Source organism: Eretmochelys imbricata, chromosome 25, assembly GCF_965152235.1.
Source record: "Eretmochelys imbricata isolate rEreImb1 chromosome 25, rEreImb1.hap1, whole genome shotgun sequence".
Classification (NCBI taxonomy): domain Eukaryota; kingdom Metazoa; phylum Chordata; order Testudines; family Cheloniidae; genus Eretmochelys; species Eretmochelys imbricata.
Genome location: NC_135596.1, coordinates 14,648,532 through 14,668,976, shown reverse-complemented (window position 1 = coordinate 14,668,976; position 20,445 = coordinate 14,648,532). Strand labels below are relative to the sequence as shown.

The 20,445-nt window shown below is 54.9% G+C and overlaps 1 protein-coding gene across 2 annotated transcripts in view; it reads left to right on the top strand.

The window, feature by feature from the left end:
• Window positions 1-4,284: 4,284 nt before the first annotated feature.
• Window positions 4,285-20,445, top strand: part of YJEFN3 (YjeF N-terminal domain containing 3) — a 47,634-nt gene continuing 31,473 nt past the window's right edge. Inside the window, exons 1-2 of one of the 2 annotated variants that reach the window (XM_077805370.1) lie at window positions 4,285-4,430; window positions 5,412-5,624. In XM_077805370.1, coding sequence (XP_077661496.1) covers window positions 5,578-5,624 — 47 coding nt within the window. In that variant the 5' untranslated portion in view covers window positions 4,285-4,430; window positions 5,412-5,577. Of the gene's footprint in view, window positions 4,431-5,411; window positions 5,634-20,445 lie in introns of both variants that reach the window. The other variant, XM_077805371.1, reaches the window with a different exon arrangement.

Here is a 20,445-nt window from a genome sequence, read left to right as displayed (position 1 = left end):
ACCATGTCTGGCGAGGAACAGGGCAGAGCAGCATTACCCAAGAGTCTGAGACAGGAAATGGGGAGGGGATCTTTGCAGCAGGACTGCAGGCAGTCATTCCGGCTTTGCAGAGCTGGCTGTTGCTTCCCGGGTGCATTGTGCAAACAGGAGGCAAGGAATTGTGTTTGCAGGCTTGTCCCCTGAGCGTTCACTTACAGCCTTGCGCCACCAGAGGGAGACGAGCAGGGCCTGCCTTTCCTGTGCAGCAGGGCCAGATGTGGTCTGCCGAGCAGAAACTTGGCAGGTGTGCTCAGAGAATCAATAGGGCTCTAGCCAGAGCAGCACGCTGGCACAGGCTGGGCTTTAATTCTTAGAGAGTATTTCCTGGAGTCCCCCGTGCTCCTTCCCAACATGCTATAAAAACTCCATGGGGTTTGAAAATATTTACTGGAGCTCTGCTCCGGACAGCTCTGGCTGAATTGAAGCCCTGGGTGCAAGGGTGCATTATAGGAGCAGCGTTGGTTACTTAAACTGCAGATGCTTTCATCAGTCAGAAGGTCAGCTTGTGCCTTGATTTGGCCAGGATCCACCTGGCAAAGCACTATAAGATTTCTATCTAAGGAGTGGTTGCCTGCCCCTCCCCACACACACACACCCTCACAGCTGTGTGGTTGCTAAGCAATACAAGCTGGCAGCTAAGATGCTGTGAAATAGGAGCAAAGGGGAGACATGAATAGGCATTTTAGAAAATGGGAAAAGGCCAGTGTAGCACCAGGTGGACGTGGAGGGACTCATTAAACAGGATCTGACAGGCCCCTCTCACGTACCCAGGGTGATAGAGGGGAGCCTGGTATCCACCTTATTACACCTGTCAGTGTTCTTCACAACCCTGAGAAACGGATTAAAACCCCTTCCTTGGGGTGTTAAAGGGCAGGTGGCATTAAAAAACAGAGGTATTTTAAATCTCCTTAGCTGTGTTACCACCATCACTTGCAATTATGGCACCAGGGAGGAATTTCCAGTGGTGTTTTCCTTGTTAACAATTCTGCTTTGGAGGTAAAACTTTAAAAAGTGTCTGGGTCACCTAGGCGTCCAGATCCTATTTTCAAACGTGTCAGTCTCTGCCTGTGCTGAAAAGTGTTTGCCAGGAGAGCCATCCTGGCTTACTAGAACTGCATTAAGCTATCCCAGGACACCCTCCTCTTGGGGGAGCTGCTCTTACCGTGCCGAAGAGTTCTTTTTGCTTAACTCAGTTCCCCAGAACGTCATAATGGCACTAGGACTTCCTTCCCAGCGTAACTGTAGCTACACGAGGGCTTCCGCTGGCACAACTATGGTTACGGGGGGTGACTTCTTTACCCCCAACCCTAACCCACACAGCTATGCCAGTAAGGGTATGTCTGCACTGGAGCTGGCGGCGTGATCTGCAGCGAGTGGAGACATGCCGGTGCTAGCTTTAATCTATCTAGTTCACTAAAAATAGCAGAGAGGACACAATGGTGCGGGGCTTCACTGTGGGCTGCACAATCCCACCTGACACACACACACACACACACACACACACAGCCCCCTCCCCATTTGTGCAGCCCATGCTGCCTGTTCCTCACTGCTCTTTCGAGCGAGCGAGCTGGAGCATGGCTCGCAGGAGTACGTATACATGAGCTGCCAATCACATGCCCGGCTTCAGTGTAGGCAGACTTAAAACAGTGACTTCAGTGAGACTTCAATCTGAGTGCCTAAGTCGCTTCTGAATATGTTGGTCCTTGTCTGTTGACTCGTTGGTTTCCCTTTCTGGCTCTCCCACCCTAGCACCTGCTCTGGTGCTTGGGTTATAACTGCTGCAGGGCAAATTCTGTATCTAAACTGCACGTCCTTAGTAGTTTCCTGTGTTGGTTGCAGATATGAGAGGGACAAGGTGGGGAAGGTGATCTATTTACCGGACCAACTTCTGCTGGGGAAAGAGACAAGCTTTTGAGCTCCACAGAGGTCTTCAGGTCCGGGTGCTTGCTGTAAGCTTGAAAGCTTGTCTCTTTCACCAGCAGAAGCTGATCTAATAAAAGATATTCCCTCTCCCACCGTGTCCCTTTTAGTTGACATTCAAGAAAAAAAAATCCCACCAGTTTCTATACAGATCAGGGCCTATAACCCTCTGCTTCTTTCAATGTTTGTTCCTTTCAACTGAGCCTAACCTGCCTGAAATGTCAACTTGAAATTCTTCGTGGGTGAGGGGAGCTTTCCAGCACAGCCCTCTAAGTATGTCCAGTCTTTCCTCTGCAAAATTGGGCTAGCAATGGAAGGCAGGTGTGGAAGGCTGCTACTTCGAGTGTTTTCGTTAGCTAATTGGCTAATATCTGCAAGTGCCAAGTATTGTGTTAGAGTTGTGTCTCGAGGTGACAGCTGAGATCAAGACCCCAATGTGCTAGGTGCAGGACTGAGTGAGAGACCGTTCCTGCCTGGAAGACTTTGCAGTTTAAACATCCGAGAAAGAAATGCTGAGTTGGGGTGGGGAGAAGTGTTGTCCTCATTTTGCCTAGGTGCAGAGACCCGGATTCTCAAAGGCATGGATGTTGTGTATCGAGGATCTGGGCCAGAGAGATGTAGGCCAAAGTCGCCTGAAAAGTCTGATTCAGAGCTAGAAATTCAGCTTTCCTGAATTGCAGACCAGGGTCCTAACTGTGAGAGCAGTCTGCCTTGTACCATAGATGTGGGTGTGTAATGTAAAAGATGGGTTCCCCCTCCCACCCAGTGCAAGCCTGGGATTTTTCCCCTCCATCTGCAGAACCAAAGGGAACAAGTTGGCAATTAGTTAAGCGGAAAGAAGGGGGTGGTGAACTTACGAAGGAGGAAACCTCCATCCTTCTAAAAAAGAAAAGATAAAACAAACCCCACTTCAAACTCCGCTCCAGTATTTTTAAAATATAACCGAGATCAGGTCCATGAAATGCACGCGTCTCTCCAGCTGCCTGATTAAAGCCTCACTTTGAAACAACACGGCCACAATCTAATGAGTGCAGGAGAAAGTCAAGCTGGCAGACTGAATTTACGCTTATCCTTAACAGCAGGCAGAACTGCATGGAGGGAAATAACTAGGCTTGTGCGGCCTTTTAACTTCTAGGAATTGTAGTGCAGGCCATTGTTGGGCTATTAAAGGACTGTGAGGGGGCTAAGAATGGGGGCTTGTTCTATGCAAATCCTGGAAAGAGCCATTCAAAGCCTAACCCACTTAGAAATGCATGTTAGTGATGCCTACAGAACCCCAGTGCTTAGGGCCAATACCTTAGCAGCTGTCTACAGTCACCTCCGCCCCCCAAAATATTATAGGGATTTGTTAAAATGAATTTTGAAAAACAGGCAATTTTAAATTTATTTTAAGGACCCCCCTCCCCACCTTGTTGCTCTTTCAGTACCTGTATTGTCCTGGGCTTCTTTCCTAGTGGGAACTGCTGTTTTATCGACCCTTCCCAGCAGGAGGTGCTGTCCCCAGCTGATGCTAGGCTGCCTTTCCGCTGTGGTAACTGAAGCTTGCCCTTTGAGCGCATAGTGAAGCCTGGATCCTACAAACACTTATATACACATGCTTAATTTCACCCTCCCCATTTTAGGGACCAAGAGGGGAGATTTCTGACCGTGTTCTGCCCATAGCCTCGCTGATGGCTGTGCTGATTCTGAATGCTCAGAATGCTGTGGCTGCACCCTCCTGCTTCTGTCAGAGTCCAGGGCGGGGGCTGTGGGAAGAGCCTTGTTCAAGTGCAGAGAGGATGGGTTAACGGCCTGAACTTTAAGCATGGGAACAATAGCTCTGGTGCAGCTTGCCTGTCTGACAGTGAAGCACATGTGCAAGTGTTTGCAGGACTGGACTGAGCTGGGTGAAACTCACCCCCCATGCAAGGAGCCAGCGTACAGGCCAGGCTCCAGTAACTGCTCACAGCGACGGGGAGGTTGTCAGATCTTGGCTGTCCAGGCAGTAGCGTCCTCTTTGTTAAATCACCTCCCATCCGTAGGGGAGAGCCTTTTCTTAGCAACTTACTCTGTGTTGTGGTGATTGGGGTCCCCTTCCTTTACAGGAGCAAATCCCCATCTACACCCCTACCCAGGGAGCAGTCTGATTCCTTAGACTCTAGTAGCTGGGGCTTTGCCTAGTTCTAAATGATCTACCCCATGCTTTGGAGGAGGCTTATTGCAGGTGGAAGAGATCTTGCTGGGCCCGAGGGCGCAGGAACAATCAGTGAGCTGTCCCTGGGTCATTGCCTCTGGGGGGGAGGGACTTGGGGAAGGCCCCTCCCGCTCCCAAGGATCTGCTGGGGAAGGAGCTGTCTTCTCTGCAGAGCCGGAAGCCCATCCTGTCCACTGCTGCTCCCTCCCGCAAGCAGGGCTGCAGGCCTCCGAGGCCATTGGGGAACAGCTGCAGAGGGAAGGAAGACGGCTCGGAGCTGCGTTTTACAAGGAGTTCGGTGAGTGGCCCTGCTAGCTGCCCGGCTGGATTGTGGGGGACATAGTGCTTCAGGGTTGCTGTGTGGATCAGGAAGGGATATGGAGGGTTGCACCAGGCTGGGTGCATTGTGGGTGGTGGTAACGAGGTGGCTGCTTTCACCAGCTGAGCAAGGGCCCTTTCCAGGCGGCTTCTCGCTGGCTCTGCAGGTGCCTTGGGGAGCTAGAACTCAGCTGAGGAAATGGCTATTGGTCTCTTCACTGCAAACCATGCCCAGACCTCGAGTTGGTCTGAGTGGTGGGGGATGAAGGCTCCTTCAGGGGTTTGACTGACCCCACTAATCTCTCCTTATTTTATTGCCAGCCGTGGCTGTGCTGGGTACCCCGTCCCAGGGCAGAACCTCCCCTGTGGCCTTGAGCTGGCTGCTGTACCTCACGCTGGAGTGTCAATCAGGAGTGACTTCACTGCAGCCGATGGAGTGACGCTGGTGTAAGGGCGAGCAGGGCTGGGCTCCCTTGCCCCTGGGAACTGCTCTGTGCAGGGCAGTTTGGAATCTGCCGAGCTCCCGCCCTGGTGCTCATGGGGGTGAAGCCAGCACCGGGCTGAGCGCTCCGGCTCTCCCCACGCTCTGTGGCCAGTTGGGAATGGAGCACAGTGTTGCAGGCTTCCCTCCAGGTGCCACTTCATGCCTCTCTGTGGATGGGGAAACCCAATTCTAGCGGCTTGGCTGGCCCCTCTGCCCGGTCACAATCTGTTCCATTTGTGATGGCAGGACAGTACTGAGACCTGCCAGCTCATTCCACCCAGAGCGACGCCCCAGTTCCCTCGGGTGGGCACGACTCAACCTGGGGCACTCGCCGTCTAAGGAGCAAACCCAGCCACGGGACTTGTTGAAGCGGCTCGATGGCCATGTGGGCTGGAAGGAGTTAACCAATTCCCCGTTTCCCATTGGGCGAGGGAGATTTTGCTTGTTCCTCCAACCAATCGCCCTCCTTCCGTGCAGCAGCTGCTGTCTCATGACTGGCTCAGTCTCCTGGAAGGTGGCTCTGCTCTCGAAGCCATAAAGAAGAGGAGCAGAGAAGCAGCAGCAGTGCAGGGAGCTCCAGCTGCTGGGAGCCAAGGCAGAGAGGGGGCAGCTGTACCCCCTGCCCCGTGCTGAGCCAGGGAAAATGAGCTGCCCGTCCACCCAGAGCGGGGAGCAGATCGAGCCGCTCAGGTACCTCAGGTGAGTGGAGCTGCAGGTGGGAGAGCAGCTGGGCTACAGGAAAGGGTCTCATGCTCGCTGGTGCTCTGGGCACTGTGGGATCAGAAGGTGCCCCAGTGCGAGCCCATGGGAAGGGACAGGACCCCCAGGCAGTTGGGAGCCTGCAGTTCCATCGCTGATGCAGAGTGGATTAGGGTGGGCAGGGAAAGTTTCTGCACGAGCAGGGGTGGCTGGAGCAGGTGCCCATGCTGCTGGTTGCCTGCCCGCACCTCTTTCTTGCTATTGTCAAGCTTGGGTTAGGAAGCTGAATTCCTGTTTGGCTCTTCAGGGCACATGAGGCTGGATGTGGGCAGAGTGGGCGCAGCCTGGGTTAGCTTGCAAGGGAGTGAGCAGGACACAGCAGAGTTGCTGACCCAGAGGGGTTGGAGTCCTGGGGATGCTGGAGGGTTTGTTCCTGGACAGAGAAGAGAAAGTGCCACCCTCTGCCCTGATTTCCATGCCACAGCTGTTCTCGGGCATGGGCAGGGAATGGGCTTGCCGCAGCCCTGCCACCCTGCCCACTAGAGCCCCCACTGCCATGCCCCCAGACGCTAGTGTGAGGCGCAAGCCAGTGTTGGATGCTCTCCTCTGAGCCCCCTGCTGTGTGTCCCTGCCCTTCGCTGAGGCACTGGGATGCGGTTTGAGGGAGCCTTGGGCATGCTGAGCTATTTCGGGTTCCCCAGGTGAGGCAGGGCTGCCTTGGTCCATGAGAGTGCACCCTTCCTGGCCCTGGCTGGGGCACAATGGCTGACACTGGCTGCTGTTTCTGATCGCACCCTTTCCCTGTTGTCACCACACCCTTGATGAGCCTGGTCAGCGGGTGAGCTGTGCAGTTCTCGGGTGCTAGCTCTGGGCTGATCCGAGGGCAGCCGGTGCCAGGGCCGAGCACTCCCCTGGCTGTGTTAGTCAGGGCTGTCTCTTGTGCCAGTGAGCCCCGTGAGTACTTCAGTAGCTGAAACGAGCAATTTCCACAGTTGACAGGTCCCGGGGCTGGCACAGAATCTTAATCAGCTGCACCTACTGGGGCATCCAGGGCCATCCAGCTGCCACCTTTGGCAGCAGTTGTTAGCCCCATGTCCCTTGTCTCTGGTGCACTGGAGGTGTGGTGGCTCAGCAGGGCTGCCGGAGGTGTCCAGAGCACTGGGATGGTCTGGATTAGGGCAGTCGCTGTGATCTCACTGTGGAGCCCAGGGAGGGGTACCAGGGCCAAGGAGAGAGGAGACTTCCATTCTCTGTCCCTGGCGGGAGGATTGGCTGCGCCCCTCCACATTCAAGCAGAGGGGAGGCATGAAGGAAGCACTCTGGGGGTGTCACCCAGCCCTGCCCCCACGTGCAGAGGGGCTGTCAGCTACTCGGGGCTCCTGGCCCTTCTCCTAGGGTTGTCTCTTCCGGGAAGGAGAGAGAAATCATGTGGCACTTGTATCAGGGACACAACGATGTACCTCAGCCTTCATGCTGACGGGACAGCCTGATGAGAGCTGTTCCCCATGGGCTGACCTAGAATGGGGCACACCTCGGAGCATCATCTCAAAGCCAGGATTACTGGGATGGGCCAGCTGGCATCACCCTGCCCTCTGGAAGGACCCACCTGCCAAGCACTCCTGGAAATGGGACCCTGAGCCTGCCCTCTTCCACTCCCAGCACTCGGAGAAAGCTGCTGCTGGAGCTGGAATATCCCCAGCTGGGCCAGGGCCCTGCTTAGATACCCGCTGCGCCCCTCCTGGGTGACTCCTGCAGGCTGGCCCGGGGCAGGTGGGGGGACCTGCTGTGTGCTGGGGTCATGCCCCATCTGGACTCATAGCAGGGACTGAGAGATATCGCTGTCCTGGCTCTGATTAGTCCCTGCCCCAGGCTCTGCCCCTGCTGGTCCTGTTCTGTCTGCTAGGGTGGGGCAGCTTCCTCCTGAGTGGGGCCCCGAACACTGCTCCATCCACCCAGGCCAATGGCTCCTGCATGGCCAGATGCTCAGGAGGAGCGTGACCTCCCCCTACGGAGGCTGCGGCTTGGGGAGAAGAATCCAGTGTCCCTGCAGCAGATGGGACTGGGGGAGCGCTGGCTGCGTCCTCTCCAGACCTGGCTGCACAGGGAGGGTTGAACTGGCCAAGTCCTTGTGGGTGGGGCTGAAGGGAACCCTCTTCAGGGTGGGCTCAGCCCTTAGGAAAGCTCTAGACCTGCAGCTGCCTCTTCAGCCTCCCAGCCGGCTGCACTGAAAGATGATACCAGTACCCTCAAGATGGGACCCTGGCCTCACCCAGTGGGGGCAAGTGGCACCCTAGGGGCAGGGATGTTGTTTCCATGGTGCTAGCAGGACAGAACACGTGAGAGGAGATGCGGAAAGGGTGGAGGCAGTGTGGCCTAGGGGTTAGGGCTGCTGGCCTGGGGTTCGAGAGCCCGGGGTTCTATTCCCAGCTCTGCTGCTGATCTTCTGGGTGACCCTGAGCATGTCCCTTCCCCTCCTGGTGCCTCAGTTTCCCCTCCCACTCTGTCTTTTCAGATGGTGAGCTCTTTGGGGCAGAGACTGCTGCTCACTGTCTGTGCAGCGCCTGGCATAGCAGGGCCCTGATCTCAGATAGGGCGACTATAATACACACACTAAATAACAGCCTAAGCTGATGGCACATTGGGCCTTCCCAGCAGTCTCCAGCCACCTGCTCCATCTGTCTTGGCATCAGTCTGCTCTGCCAGCTGCTAACTGGTGCTTCCGAAGAATGCAGCTTCCCCCTATAATGCTGCGTCTCAGCACGCACAGAGCTGTGGCCAGTGAGGGGTTGTGATGGGACAAACTTCATCTCACATCCCCTCGCCAGCTGTTAGCTGCCTCACATGGATTCCAGGTAGCACTGAGTGCTGGTGGCACCTTCTCTCCTCTGGGCCTCCCAGGCTTCTCTTCTTCCTTGGCTGATGGGCCTGTGCTGTGGATGGAACAGTGGGTGGGCCTTGCTAGTGGACGGAACAGCTCTGGGAACTGTCCAAGGTACAGACGGGGTTGGGGGGAGCCTGGGCAGATGCAGAACCGCTCAGCAGCCATTTCCAGATGCTCTGCTCCTGCTATGGCCATGATCGGGTAAAAAGGTCCCTTTAGTGCCAGGTTGGGGGCCCCCCTGGTGGTACTGGGCTCCTGGCTGAGGCACGTCAGAGCTGAGCAAGCCCCCAGCAGGTGCAGTGTAGGGGAAAGTCTCTCCCCACACATCAGGGCTTCTCCAGGCATGAGCACATGGTGAACCAGCCTGGGGCAATGATACAATGAGCATCTTGAGCAGTTGCTCCCGCTCCTTGCAGCTCTGTTCTCCTGAGGCCCCTGGCACCAGGACATTGGCATGGTAGAACTGTGTGATTAATCAGGCTAGATCTAATCAACAGGCTCTGGTCATAATTACCATGTCTTCTTGGGGGCCCTCTCTGCTCTGTGCATGGTGGAAATGTGTCTGCATTATAAACAAAGCTCTTTGCCAGCCTCCTCTGAGTGCAAGAGTAGGGAGCTCTAGGTTGGGAACGGGGATACCAGGGGCTGCGGGTCACGATTGAAGAGCCATTTAATGCTGTTTCTGGTGTGAGAGACTTAGGCCGGGTCAGTACTAGGGAAGAGTGGCTGGACCAGTTATTTCAGCGTAGCTATACCAGCACGTTCTCCTGGTGTAAATGCAGTTTATACTGGCCAAAAAAAAAAAAAAAAACGGGGCTTTTGGACCAGTTCCCTGAGCAAAATACGCGATCCTTGTAAAAGCACTTCTGGGTGGGTCTCACTGCACCTGCACTGGGGCTCTTGCTGGGTTAGAAATGTCACCAGTCAGCCCCCTAACAACCATGCTACCCCAGCAAAAGTGTCTTGTGTTGGTCCAGCCCAAGGTCTGGGGGCCTGGACACTAAGGGGGTTTGCAGATATGCTGCCCGCTGAGCTGGGAGCTCCAGCTCGGGGTGACCGTGTGGGCAGTGGACTTGGAAGATTCTGGCTGGAGACCAAATCCTTCATTACTCACTGAACCAGGGGGCTGGGCCAGTGTCCGCACAGCTCCCCCTGCCTGAGTCAAGGCCTGGGGACCATGCTGAACCTCTGACCTGAGCACAGAGGCTGGGAAGCAGCCAGGGCAGCCCCTAGCCCCCGTCTGCGCCGGGTATCAGGGACAAGGGTGACTCCATGTGGAAGCTTCTCAGCAGCTTGGTGCTGCTGCCTGCAGCCGGAGGCAGTGCAGCGTCCCGGATAATTGCAATGTGTTTAGCTGTAATTACAAAATTAAAAAGCGATTGAGGGGAGATGGATGGATGTGAAGGGGAGCTCGCTGTGAGAGGCAAACCCGGGCTTAGCTGAAAGAGGAACCTGCCCGTGGCTGCTGCTGGGAGCGGAGGCATTCGGAGGCCTAGGCCTAGGGCTGGATAGCTGGGGAGCTGTGGCTCAGGATTGAGAGCATCTGCCTCACCCTGAATCCCGGTGCCCTGCCGTGGTGTTACTTCCGTTTTGGTCAGTGCTCTGAGGCAGTGAGCCACCAGTGGGGCGGGGGGAAACTGCTGAGCCAGCTGGGGTGTGGCTGCCAGAGCCGTCCCTGCAGATGGACTGGAAGCAGGGATGGTATCCCCGGTGGAGCCCTTCGTCAGCTCTTGAGCTGCCTTTGGCTGCCAGCCACGGAGCTGCTTAAAATCTTGATGGCTTTGATCATCCCTCTGGCTGCTCCCAGGCATAGCCCTAAATGCTGCCGAGATCAACTGATGCTTGGCGCGGCCAGTTCTGCCTTGATACTTCCCCGTCGCTGCTGGGCCCACTCTTCTGGGGACTGGGAATATGGATAGTGCTGGCCCCTGGGGTGTCTGCAGACATGGTCCTGCCCCCTTGTGGATTCCTTCCCCCCTCAAGGATTTTCCTGGGGCTGATCTCCCACCGTTCCCCTCCCCGCCCCAATGGGATGTTGCTCTGGATATTTTAGTCCACCATGGTGAGGACTGTCCCCCTGGCAGATGCTCTGATGTGCAGGGAGAGTGAATTTAGCCCAAGCAAAAGGGCCCTTGAGAGTCCAGAAATCCCTGAGCTCCTGCCTTTGCTCTGGCCCCAACCCTTAGCCTCAGGAAGAACCACGCAGCTCCCCAGTGCTGTGGGGATAATGCCAGCGCAAGGCCTTGTGCCCACCGCATTCAGGACTGGTCAGCCCCGACCTCCCTCAGCCTCCTGGGGGTGGAGGAGGAGCTCAGAGCTGGAGCTGCTGCTGTTGCTACGGAAACTGCTTCCCGGGTATCCATGGATTCATCCAGCGTGTTTGCTGGTGGGCGCCCACCCAGCTCCCTCCTTGTCAGTGAGGGAGCAGAGAGGGGGTGGCTGGGGGGCAGGGTTCTGGGGGTTGAACCAAGAGCCCCCCCAGCTCTTACCGTGACAACACCCAGGCTGCTCCCACGTCTCCTCGCCCAGGGCTGGGGTCAGAGCGTGTCTCGGGGGGGGGGGCTCGGTTTGTGATGGGGAGCACTGTGGGGGATGGGGTGAAGCAGACGGGAACGCCATGGGGGGCAGGGTCCTGGCTGGGTAATGCCAGGTTGTGGATCCCCTGTCGCCAGGGGCTGAGGGTTAAAATAGGGGGATTATTTTTAACTGGTATCTCACAAACCCTGGGTATAGAATTGCAGGCCCTCCCCCCCGCCCCCCCGGCTGCCCCTGAATCCGCCCTGTGGAGGAGGCGGTGGGAGAGGGGCCTTGCTCGTGCCCTTTGCATTTGTGCTGCGTCCATCTCCCCCTCCCCCAAAGGCCTCCCGGCATCTGCATTTCTGGCATTACGATAGGTTCCTGCTGGGCTCTCAGGCCCAATCCTCCCCGGGGTGGGTCCAGACATCTTCCCGTCCCACCGAGGGGACAGGGCAGCAGGGAGGGGCTGCCTGGCTGGCTGCTTTGCTTGCATGCTGGTCGTCCAGGGTTAAACTGCTTTTGGACCCTCGGGAGTCTCCATTTCCATTGCCTGTTCTGGGAGCTGATTAATCATTAATATGCCCCAGGTGGCAGCTCAGCCCTTAGACCTGTGCTCTGCTTCCAGAGGACGAGCCTGTCTCCATGTCTCCTGTAAGCCGGTTGCCACTGGGCTGGCAGCTGCCTCTGCACGTGCAAAGCAGCCTGACGGATGGACAGCACCTCCGGCGGGCGGCTCTCGCTGAGCCTGGCCCCGGGGCACTTTCAGCTCAGAGGATCTAGGTTGGCAAAGCGGTTCGAACCCAGAGTGAGCGGAGTCTGGGCCAATCAAGGTCCACTAGCATCAGGCATGTCGACCCTCGGGCTTTGCACTCCTGCCGCTCGGTTGGCTGCAACCCCAGGGCGGAATGCGCCTCGCTTCAGGGCTTAATTTGTAATGAAAAAGGCGCTGGGGCTCCAGCCGTCTTTTTAACTTTCATAAGTGAGGCAGCAAGCCCGGAGGTGCCGGGGCTCAGCCCTGGCACAAATGAAGCGCTGCCTTGGTTTGCTTTTTTGGAGCCTTTTACTTAGCTGGGGCCAGTATAATACCATATTGCCCCCCTGCTTCTCCAGACTTCGCACAACACAGGGCAGGTGATTTTTTTTTTTTTTCAGTTCAGTTTCCATTGGTGTTGGCTGGAGCTGTGGCTGTTCTGCATTTCCAACAGCCAGGCCCCGCTGGTGTTTGGGGCGGGGGGCGGAGGGGGGGCCGGTGTTTGAATCTAGGCGACATTCATGAGTGTGTGAGATTTGGCTTAAGGATCGTGAGATTTTTAAAAGAACACATGTTGGGTTCTGTTTATTTGCCTTCTGGCCTTTCAGCCTTTAAAGGCCACAAGCTTTTCCCTGTAACCAGACTGGCCGGGAACTCTGAAAACCGTCACTGACTTTAAAAAAAAAAACATTTCCGTTGTCGCTAAGCGTCTAGAAACCTTTTCCAGTGAAAACGGTGGTGGTTTAGACCTCTTGTCAGCCCTCCTTGAACTGGGCTGCAGTTTGGCATTTGGAATCCATCAAATACATTTTCTCCCAGCCCTGTGTTTCCTTTTGCTAGGAGAAGTTACTTACATTCAAAGAACAACAGTGACCAACAGGGAGTAAATAGGAGTATAAATTATTGTGAGCGTTTTTTCCCTTGTGATGAATTTCCCCAGAAGTCTCTCTCACTCACACACCCCCTTGCTACAAAGAGTGACCTGAAAGTGCAGTTCCACCATTAACATATCCTTTGTGTCAGTTGCCACAGCAACTATTAGTGGGTGTTCTGAAACTGACAGCCTTAAAAAACAACAACACAACGACATTAGCAGCGTTTGCACCTGCACCTCCAACGAGTTTATCCTTCTCTTCTCCAAACAGCAGGGAGGAGGATGCTAAAGGGGAACCGAAGAACCGAAACTTGTGGGGGGAAAGGGACAGAACATCCAAATGTGGCCCCTGGGAGGGGGATCTGAAGTTTCAGTTTGTGCCATTTCACGTCCTGGTTGCTACTAGATTCATGCACGCAAAGGCAAGGCCTATCAGTGGGGGATTAGCAGCCCAAGCTGCTCAGCTGATGGGCAGGACATTAAAACCTTGGGCCCTGAGTTACTCCGCCCTGCCCTTCAAAGGGGTTTTGGCAGCCCAGCAGAATCCTGGTCAGTGGATGCTCGCTTGGGGGAATGATCGTGTCTAACTGGGCTGGACAGCTCAGATGCTGCCCCAACGGTGTACCAAATCCCACCTGATGGCCGGACTTGTGGAGAAGGTACAAGGCTAGGACTCATGAGACCTGGCTTCGAGTCCCAGCCCTGCCACTGACTCCTGGTGTGTGACGCACAGGCGCAGGGCCAGACAGTCTCTGCCTCTAATTGCTCACACTCTAAATAGATCAGCCAGGCAAGGCAGGGAGAGGGGAAGGGCCTCGCCCATGGTCCTAGGGCTGCGCCGGTAGCACCTGGCCACGCTGCTGAGTGCTGGAGAAACGGGTGTGAAAAACAGCTTGATGAAAACAGGGCCGGGCCAATGAGCAGCCCCCACAGCTACCCCCTGAGCACACTCTACGCTGGGGCAATTTCCCTTCAAATCCAGCCCCTCCTGCGGAGCAGAGAGACAGGATCCGGGTGGGGGGCGCGTTCCAGCGGCTGGCAGGGGGCGGGAGCCATTTCCTTTGGGCTAACGCTCCTGGCTAGGCCTGCAGCTTGTGCTGCTCGGGGCTCAGTCAGGTCCTTGCGAGAGTTCAGCTGTGTCCAGCTCCAGCTGGCTGAGGACAACAGGAGCTCACAGCGCCCGGTCCAGACTGGCTGTCTGGGGCACTCAGCCCTTAAAGGCACAGACCCCAATGCCACAGCCCCCGGCGGCAGGACTCCTTGGTGGCGACGCATTGCAGCCGACCGTGCTGCGCAGCATTTGTTGGAGGGCTCGGAAGGCCTCTGGGGTGAGTTCTTGCACCTGGAAGGCAAAGGGTGGAAATACTGGGTGTGGATTTTTTTTAACAACCCTCTTTTTCTCCCCATGGTTAATTAGGCCTCGGAGTTAAATAAGTGTCATTGAAGGGAGTGGGGGGAAGTCCGTTAAGCAAAATCCCTCTCCCATTCATTTGCCTCATCAGCTCCCTGAAAGCTAATGGGGGCAGGTAAATGGCAACACTGTTAACTCTTTCACTGCTTGTCAGTGCCCACAAGACACTAGTGGGTTGACCATGCTCTGAAGGGCTGCATGCTATGCTGGGAGTGGGGTGCCTGCAGTAGGTAGACCTGGGGGGTGGGCGGAGCCTGGGAGAATGCCACCGGGTTTTTCCCCAGCCTGACCCCGCCCCACAGGAGTTAAGGACATGGTTCCCCTGGTTTGGAGGCAGAAAATCTTTTTTTAAAGACACCCAGGGCTGTAATAAGGGGCTTTTGTTGAGTGTGAGTGCAAACGCAGGTGTTAACAATACCCATAATGACAGGGACACGGAGCATTAATGACCAAAATAATTGCCTTTCTCCGACTGTCTTTGAAGGGGGGGGGGGGAGAATCCGATCAATCTTTGGCAAGCAAATACTTTGTGCAGGTTTTGTAATATTGATGTCCCCTCCCACCCCACCTCCCTGTGCTGCTCTGACACTAATTGAAAATTGACTTTAGCATTTACTGTATTATTTCAATGTTACATTTGTATATCTGCCTCCCCTACAGCTCCTGATGTGCAGCATCCCAAAATACCCACCCATTAAACATTCACTCATCTCCTGGCTGAGAGGTACCTCTGTGCTCTGCCGTTCTTGAATTCCCTGTGCGAATTAAATGGAATGAGATTAATCTCTCTAGAGAGCCCAGTGCTGGGCGAGGAAATGGGGAAATGTATTTAAGAGTCTGGTAAGGCGGAGTGAGAGATAATAGCTTCTATCTAATCTACCAATCCAGCTATTTTTAGCCTTGCTCATTTTTCCTCGTTTCACAAAAAACTAATGCTTTGGGCTTCCAGAACATCTTTTGTCTAAATGATCTCGAAGCTCTTTAGAGTCAACCCTCGGGGATCCCACTTTTGTGGGTGGGAAAACTGAGGCACAGAGGCTAAGTGACTTGCCCCAGGTTAACTAGCTAGTTAGTATTATTATAATTTGTATGACTGTATCCTCTAGAGGCCTCAGCTGTGTTTGGAGCCCATTGTGCTAGGCGCTGTACATACATGTAAGAGAATAGACAAGACAGAAGTGAGAGTGGAGAAAGCCAGGATCAGTATCCCCATTTTACAAGTGGGGAGCTTCAAATGATTTTCAAGGGCTCCAATTTTCCAAAGGGCTCCTCAAATGACTGTCCAAGGTCACCCAGGGGAGTCAGTGGCAGGGCTGGAAATTGAGTCTCAATCTAGCTCGTCAGCTGTAAACCCCCAATCCTCCTTCCCTCTGGTAGAACTGCCATGTGGCTCCGAGACTCCAGGCTGCTTCTCCGGGCTCCAATGAGTGGTTTCAGCACAAGTGTTTGGAACCAAAAAGGAGGCACAAAGGGCTGTGAAATAAAACCCAGCGGTGACCGAGTGTGGAATTGCCAGAGCTGAATGATGCTCCATCTCATCCACTCCGCTTTAAAACGTTCCCTGATGCACTGAACCTTGGGCTGTGTCGGGCTGGGCGCTGAGGCTGGGCTCAGGGAGGCTTGTGGGTACCAGTGTCTTTTCAAGCCAGGCTTTCAGTGGCTGGGAGTGGAGGGAACCTGCAGAGAAGGTCTCCAGGTGGCTGCTTATTGCTGCAGGGCTGTGGAGCACTTTGCCAGGACTAAGTTTTCCTGTGTGATACAAACCTTCAATTTCCTTCCGTGTGTGTGTGCGCCGCGAACCTGGGATTTAGAGCAGGGGTTCTCAAACTGGGGGTCGGGACCCCTCAGGGGGTCACAAGGTTATTACATGGGGGGTCGCCAGCTCTCAGCCTCCACCCCAAACCCCGCTTTGCCTCCAGCATTTATAACAGTGTTAAATGTTTTAAAATGTTTTTAATTTATAAGGGTGAGGGTTGCACACAGAGGCTTGCTGTGTGAAAGGGGTCACCGGTACAAAAGTTTGAGAACCATTGATTTAGAGGAATGCCACTAAGGGACCAAGGTCTCTGTATTGGGAGCTCGCCCTGGGCTGGAGTTCACTAGGGGGCACCAAAGGACTAGAAAAATGCTCTTCTTTTCTTGAGCCATCCATCAGCAGGAACCCCGTTAGCCTCTGAAGGAAGAGAGATGGGAGAACAGGGCAGGCCTGATGCAGCCTCCTAGGGACTGGGCCTTAGCCGAGCTGGGGTCTGGTCCTGGCTCTGCCACTGAGATATTGGCACTGGGCTAGTCACGTTGCCTCTCTGCGCCTTAGTTTTCCATCTGTAAAATGGGGGCAATCCGTGGCTGAAAAGTGCTAGATGAGATCTGAGGATTATGACGCTGTGGAGCTTGGTGCTATTCCCAGCAGTGACCCCAGGCGAGTCACTGCCTTTCTCCATGCTGTTCTTTCCCCTCCCACTTCATGTGTCTTCGGGTCTCTGGCTTTGTGTGGTACCTCCTGCGACCGGGCCTTGATCAACGGGGACTTCCGGGGGCTCCTGTAGCATGTGCAACTGGCGATGATAATCCTCTACTCTCGTGTACGCTGATCTAACACCTTTATGTTCAGTGGAGTTACTTCTGAATGACACCCACGTTGGGCATCGCCTGCCCTTCTGTTACATGAGAAGGAACTTCTGCAATTTCCTATTGCCGATGAATTTGGGGAATTGTGCTAGAACATCAGCTGCTGGAGGAAACCCTCTTGCCCATCTGTTGTTTTGACTTATAATTAAATTCCAAGAAGCTATGAGTTTGCAACTAAGAAATGCCTGAATTGACTTTAAGCATCAGGTTGTTAGCAGCAAATTAACGCTAAAAGAACACTTCCACTTCGCCTGTGAAGCTGTGTTATTACTGTTACCCCTGGGTACCATCTAGTCTAACAACAAGAATTGCTGTTACTCATGGCATCTTTCTGAAGCAATTACCGGGGCCTCTCAGTGCTACACACAATGGGGACTTAATACCGGACGTAGGTTTTGAGCAATGAGTCGTGTCAGTAGCACGTTGTCTCTTGGAGTATTGGAGTGGAACGGCAAAGTGCATCTGAATTGCTGCCTGTATCCTTCGTTCTTTAATTGTGATTCAGCCTTTGCCACTGAGGCCTGGGGTCCAGGAAAGCAGTTGTAGCTCCATTGATTTCACCAGTTCATACCAGCTATGGGGCTGGCCCAGTAGATGCATGTTTAGACCGCACTATAGGGAATCCCATCAAGACACGTAGGGAAGGAATTTCAGAAACTCATTTCAACTTGGCTGTCCCAAATTCATCAAACAAATCTGTATCCAGGGATGAGCTGCAGTGAAAGCCACTAATTTTATGCATAAATTTAGCGAGGAGTGCAGTATGTCAATTAGTCTCTTGTGTGCGATAATTAGCTCACATCCTACTGCATCACCAAATTTCGTTAGAGGACGTGGTCGCTCGTGCTCTGATCATGCTCTTGGCAGCTTCCAGCTTTCTCTGGGTTTCAAACACTATTTCGTGACTGTCATTCACGTCTCAGCTAGCTGGCCCAATAAGCCAAAGCTTGCTGACCTTCGCAATAAAGTTCCAGCTGCAGCCATGGGGTGTGTGTCTGCGTGTGGCTAGGATTGTTGACTAAGTTCTTTGGCCCAGATGCTCTCTTCTTGCACTAAGATATGCTCAGTGCAGCTCGGCCCTGCTTCGTATGGTGCATCTGTGGAAGCTCCAGCCCATCACCATCAAGTCGTGTCCTCGGGCCCCTGTAATGTACACCAGCTGGCCATGGTCTCTAGGGGACCTTACATCAGCTGTGAATTCGAGTCCTTCAGGGGCGCTGCACTCCACCAAGTGTGAGGGGGCAGCTGGCCAAGGAACCAGCTCCGCCACTTGATGCCTCTATGCCTGAGTCCTGCAAAGTGGCTGGAGCAGGGGGAGAGAATCTGGGCCTTCAGAGGCTATTCAGAGTTGACCCCGGATCCGGTGCTGCCATTGACTTTGTGCATCTTTCCAAATGCAAACAGATGGACATCAAATTGACTTTGTGCTATGCCAGAAAACAGGGAAGGTGGCTGGGATGGGCGAGTCTCAAAGAGAACAGGGGGGTTTGGACTCAGATAAACACCCAGCCGTCCGGATGCATAAATCCCTGCCTGGGATCGGAACATCTGGGAACCTGCAGGTGGATTTTGTTCTAAAACAGAGCCCGTTTACATTAGGGGCTGCTACAATAATACAAATCATAAATAATAAAACCCTGTGCCCCGCGGCTGACGTATTACAGGGGGCGGTGCCGCTTGCTGCCACGGGGTGGGGGGCTCCAGGTGGGACTGCTCTGTAGGGCGAAAGACCCCGATCTGTCTGTTTCATTTTAGCTCCAGGGAGGGAGAGCCAGGTGCTGGCCCCTTTATGGCTTCTCAGGCTGCTGGCTCTGGGGGCAGCAATGAGCTGGGCGTGGCTGCGGCCGCGCTCGGTAGCCGTATTTGAGAACGGGATGGATTCCTGTCCGAACCAGAAAGACGCGCACGGCCCAAACCAGTCCCCGAGCAGCTGCCGCAGGAGAAGAGGGGCAGCCTCCGATCTCGACCGCCACCATTCCGTGGCTCCAGAGCGCCGGTGGAGCCAGGCCAAAACAGCCAAGCGTTTGCAGGCCCTGACAATCCACTGTGAGGTTTAGCTGGGCGTGCTGGCACCGCGGGGCGTGCGCCGGGCCCGATTCGGCAAGTGAGCAGAGGCTGCGGTTGGCTATTTTAGTGCCGATTAAGCAGATGGTGGAAATGTCGCGACCAGGCCCCTTCTGCTCGACAGCAGCAGCTGGCTGCGGAGGCGTGCAGGGATGACTCCTATTTCAGAGGGCTGGGATCAGCTCAGCCGCGCAGACGTTTTGTCAATAGCAAAACTTACAGTGAACTTAATGATCTAGAAAACCGCGGGCGCTGAATCCCGTTTGCTAGGGGAAGGGGCGTCGGGGGCTCGAACCCCTGGCTCAGGGTGCACGTGCCTCCTTAGCTCCGCAGCGAGCGCCCTTAGCTCAGGGCATCAGCCGGCTCAAAGAGTGCTGCCCATCGACTAGCCATTAGAGGGGGCAGAGCCACAGGGCGTGAGCCCAGGTTACACGAGACGCTGCTTTCTACAGGGGGTTTGGGCCACAGGAATCTTTTGGGCCAGGGTAGAAACTAAAACCAGGCCAGAACAACGCCTCCAGCTTCAAACCCGCCAAGCACCCGAGAGAATAGCTTGGGAAGTTTCCCTGTGTTTGTGGCTCCGTGGTGCTGCTCGTGTTCCGCGTTGAGTCTGGCCGCCAAGAGCACATTACCGCCCGGTGCTTCGCCGGCTTCCGATGCGCAGCGGGGGCAGGCAAGATCCTGGTCCAGGAGGGCTGGCAGATGTCTTTATCTCAGACCTCTTCTCCTAGGCCCTGTCATGGCCCGTGAAATAAGCTGGAGAGCTCTTGCCATCGATCCCGAAGGAGTGGCTGGGGTCCTGCCCCAGGCATGCTGGGATGAAAGCCGGGGCCTGTGGAATTCCCCACCTCCCTGCTGTCTGTCTGAGCCCAGGTTTAGTGACCTTCAGGACAGAGTTTAAGCCGGGGGGGGCCCAGGATCTGCATGAACAGACAGGCATATCCTCAGTTCACCTGGGCACTGTGCATGGGTGAGACGCTGCCCTGGCCTCACTCGTTCCGGGCTGTCTAGTGTCTGAACACGTACCCTCCCTGCCCCAGGGAGCTGGAACGGTCTCATCAGCTTCAGAGAAGGCAGCTCATGGGGGATAAGGCACCGGGTTGGGACCCTAGAGCCCTGGGGGCAATTCCCAGCTGTGCCACTGGCTCCGTGCGTGAGCTTGGATCAGTCGCTCAGTTCGGATAATGACCCTTCCTTGGTTGGCCTGGTCTGGGTTGCAATGGGCCTCTGATCTCAGACCGTGCCTAGGGGCTTCTGTCCTGTGAATAATCTCCATAAACCCAACCTGCTGGAGCTGGAGCTCAGAAAACCCCCGGGCGCTTTCCAGCAGTGAGGTTGGGCCTCTCGCCCGCTAGAAATATTTCGGTTTCTAACCCAGCGGAATCTGTGGGGCCTCGCACCACCGGTAACACGCGGTGCAGATTAGACAGAATATAGAAGTCTGGGGGGGCCTTGGATGCTCATTAAGTACTCAGGGCTGCATTTAAATAACCCGTCTGGAAGCTGACTGAAAGCAAGGACATTTCACACTGAAGCTGCGTCCCTTGTGCCTGTTTTTCCAGGAGCCTAATTAACTGTCTGAGTTTGTGATTTTATTTGGGAGACAATTGTAGGCTCGTGGTTTGAGCAGGAGGCTGGGCGCGAGAATGGCGGGGGTTCCAATCCCGGCTCTTCTGCTCAGTGGTA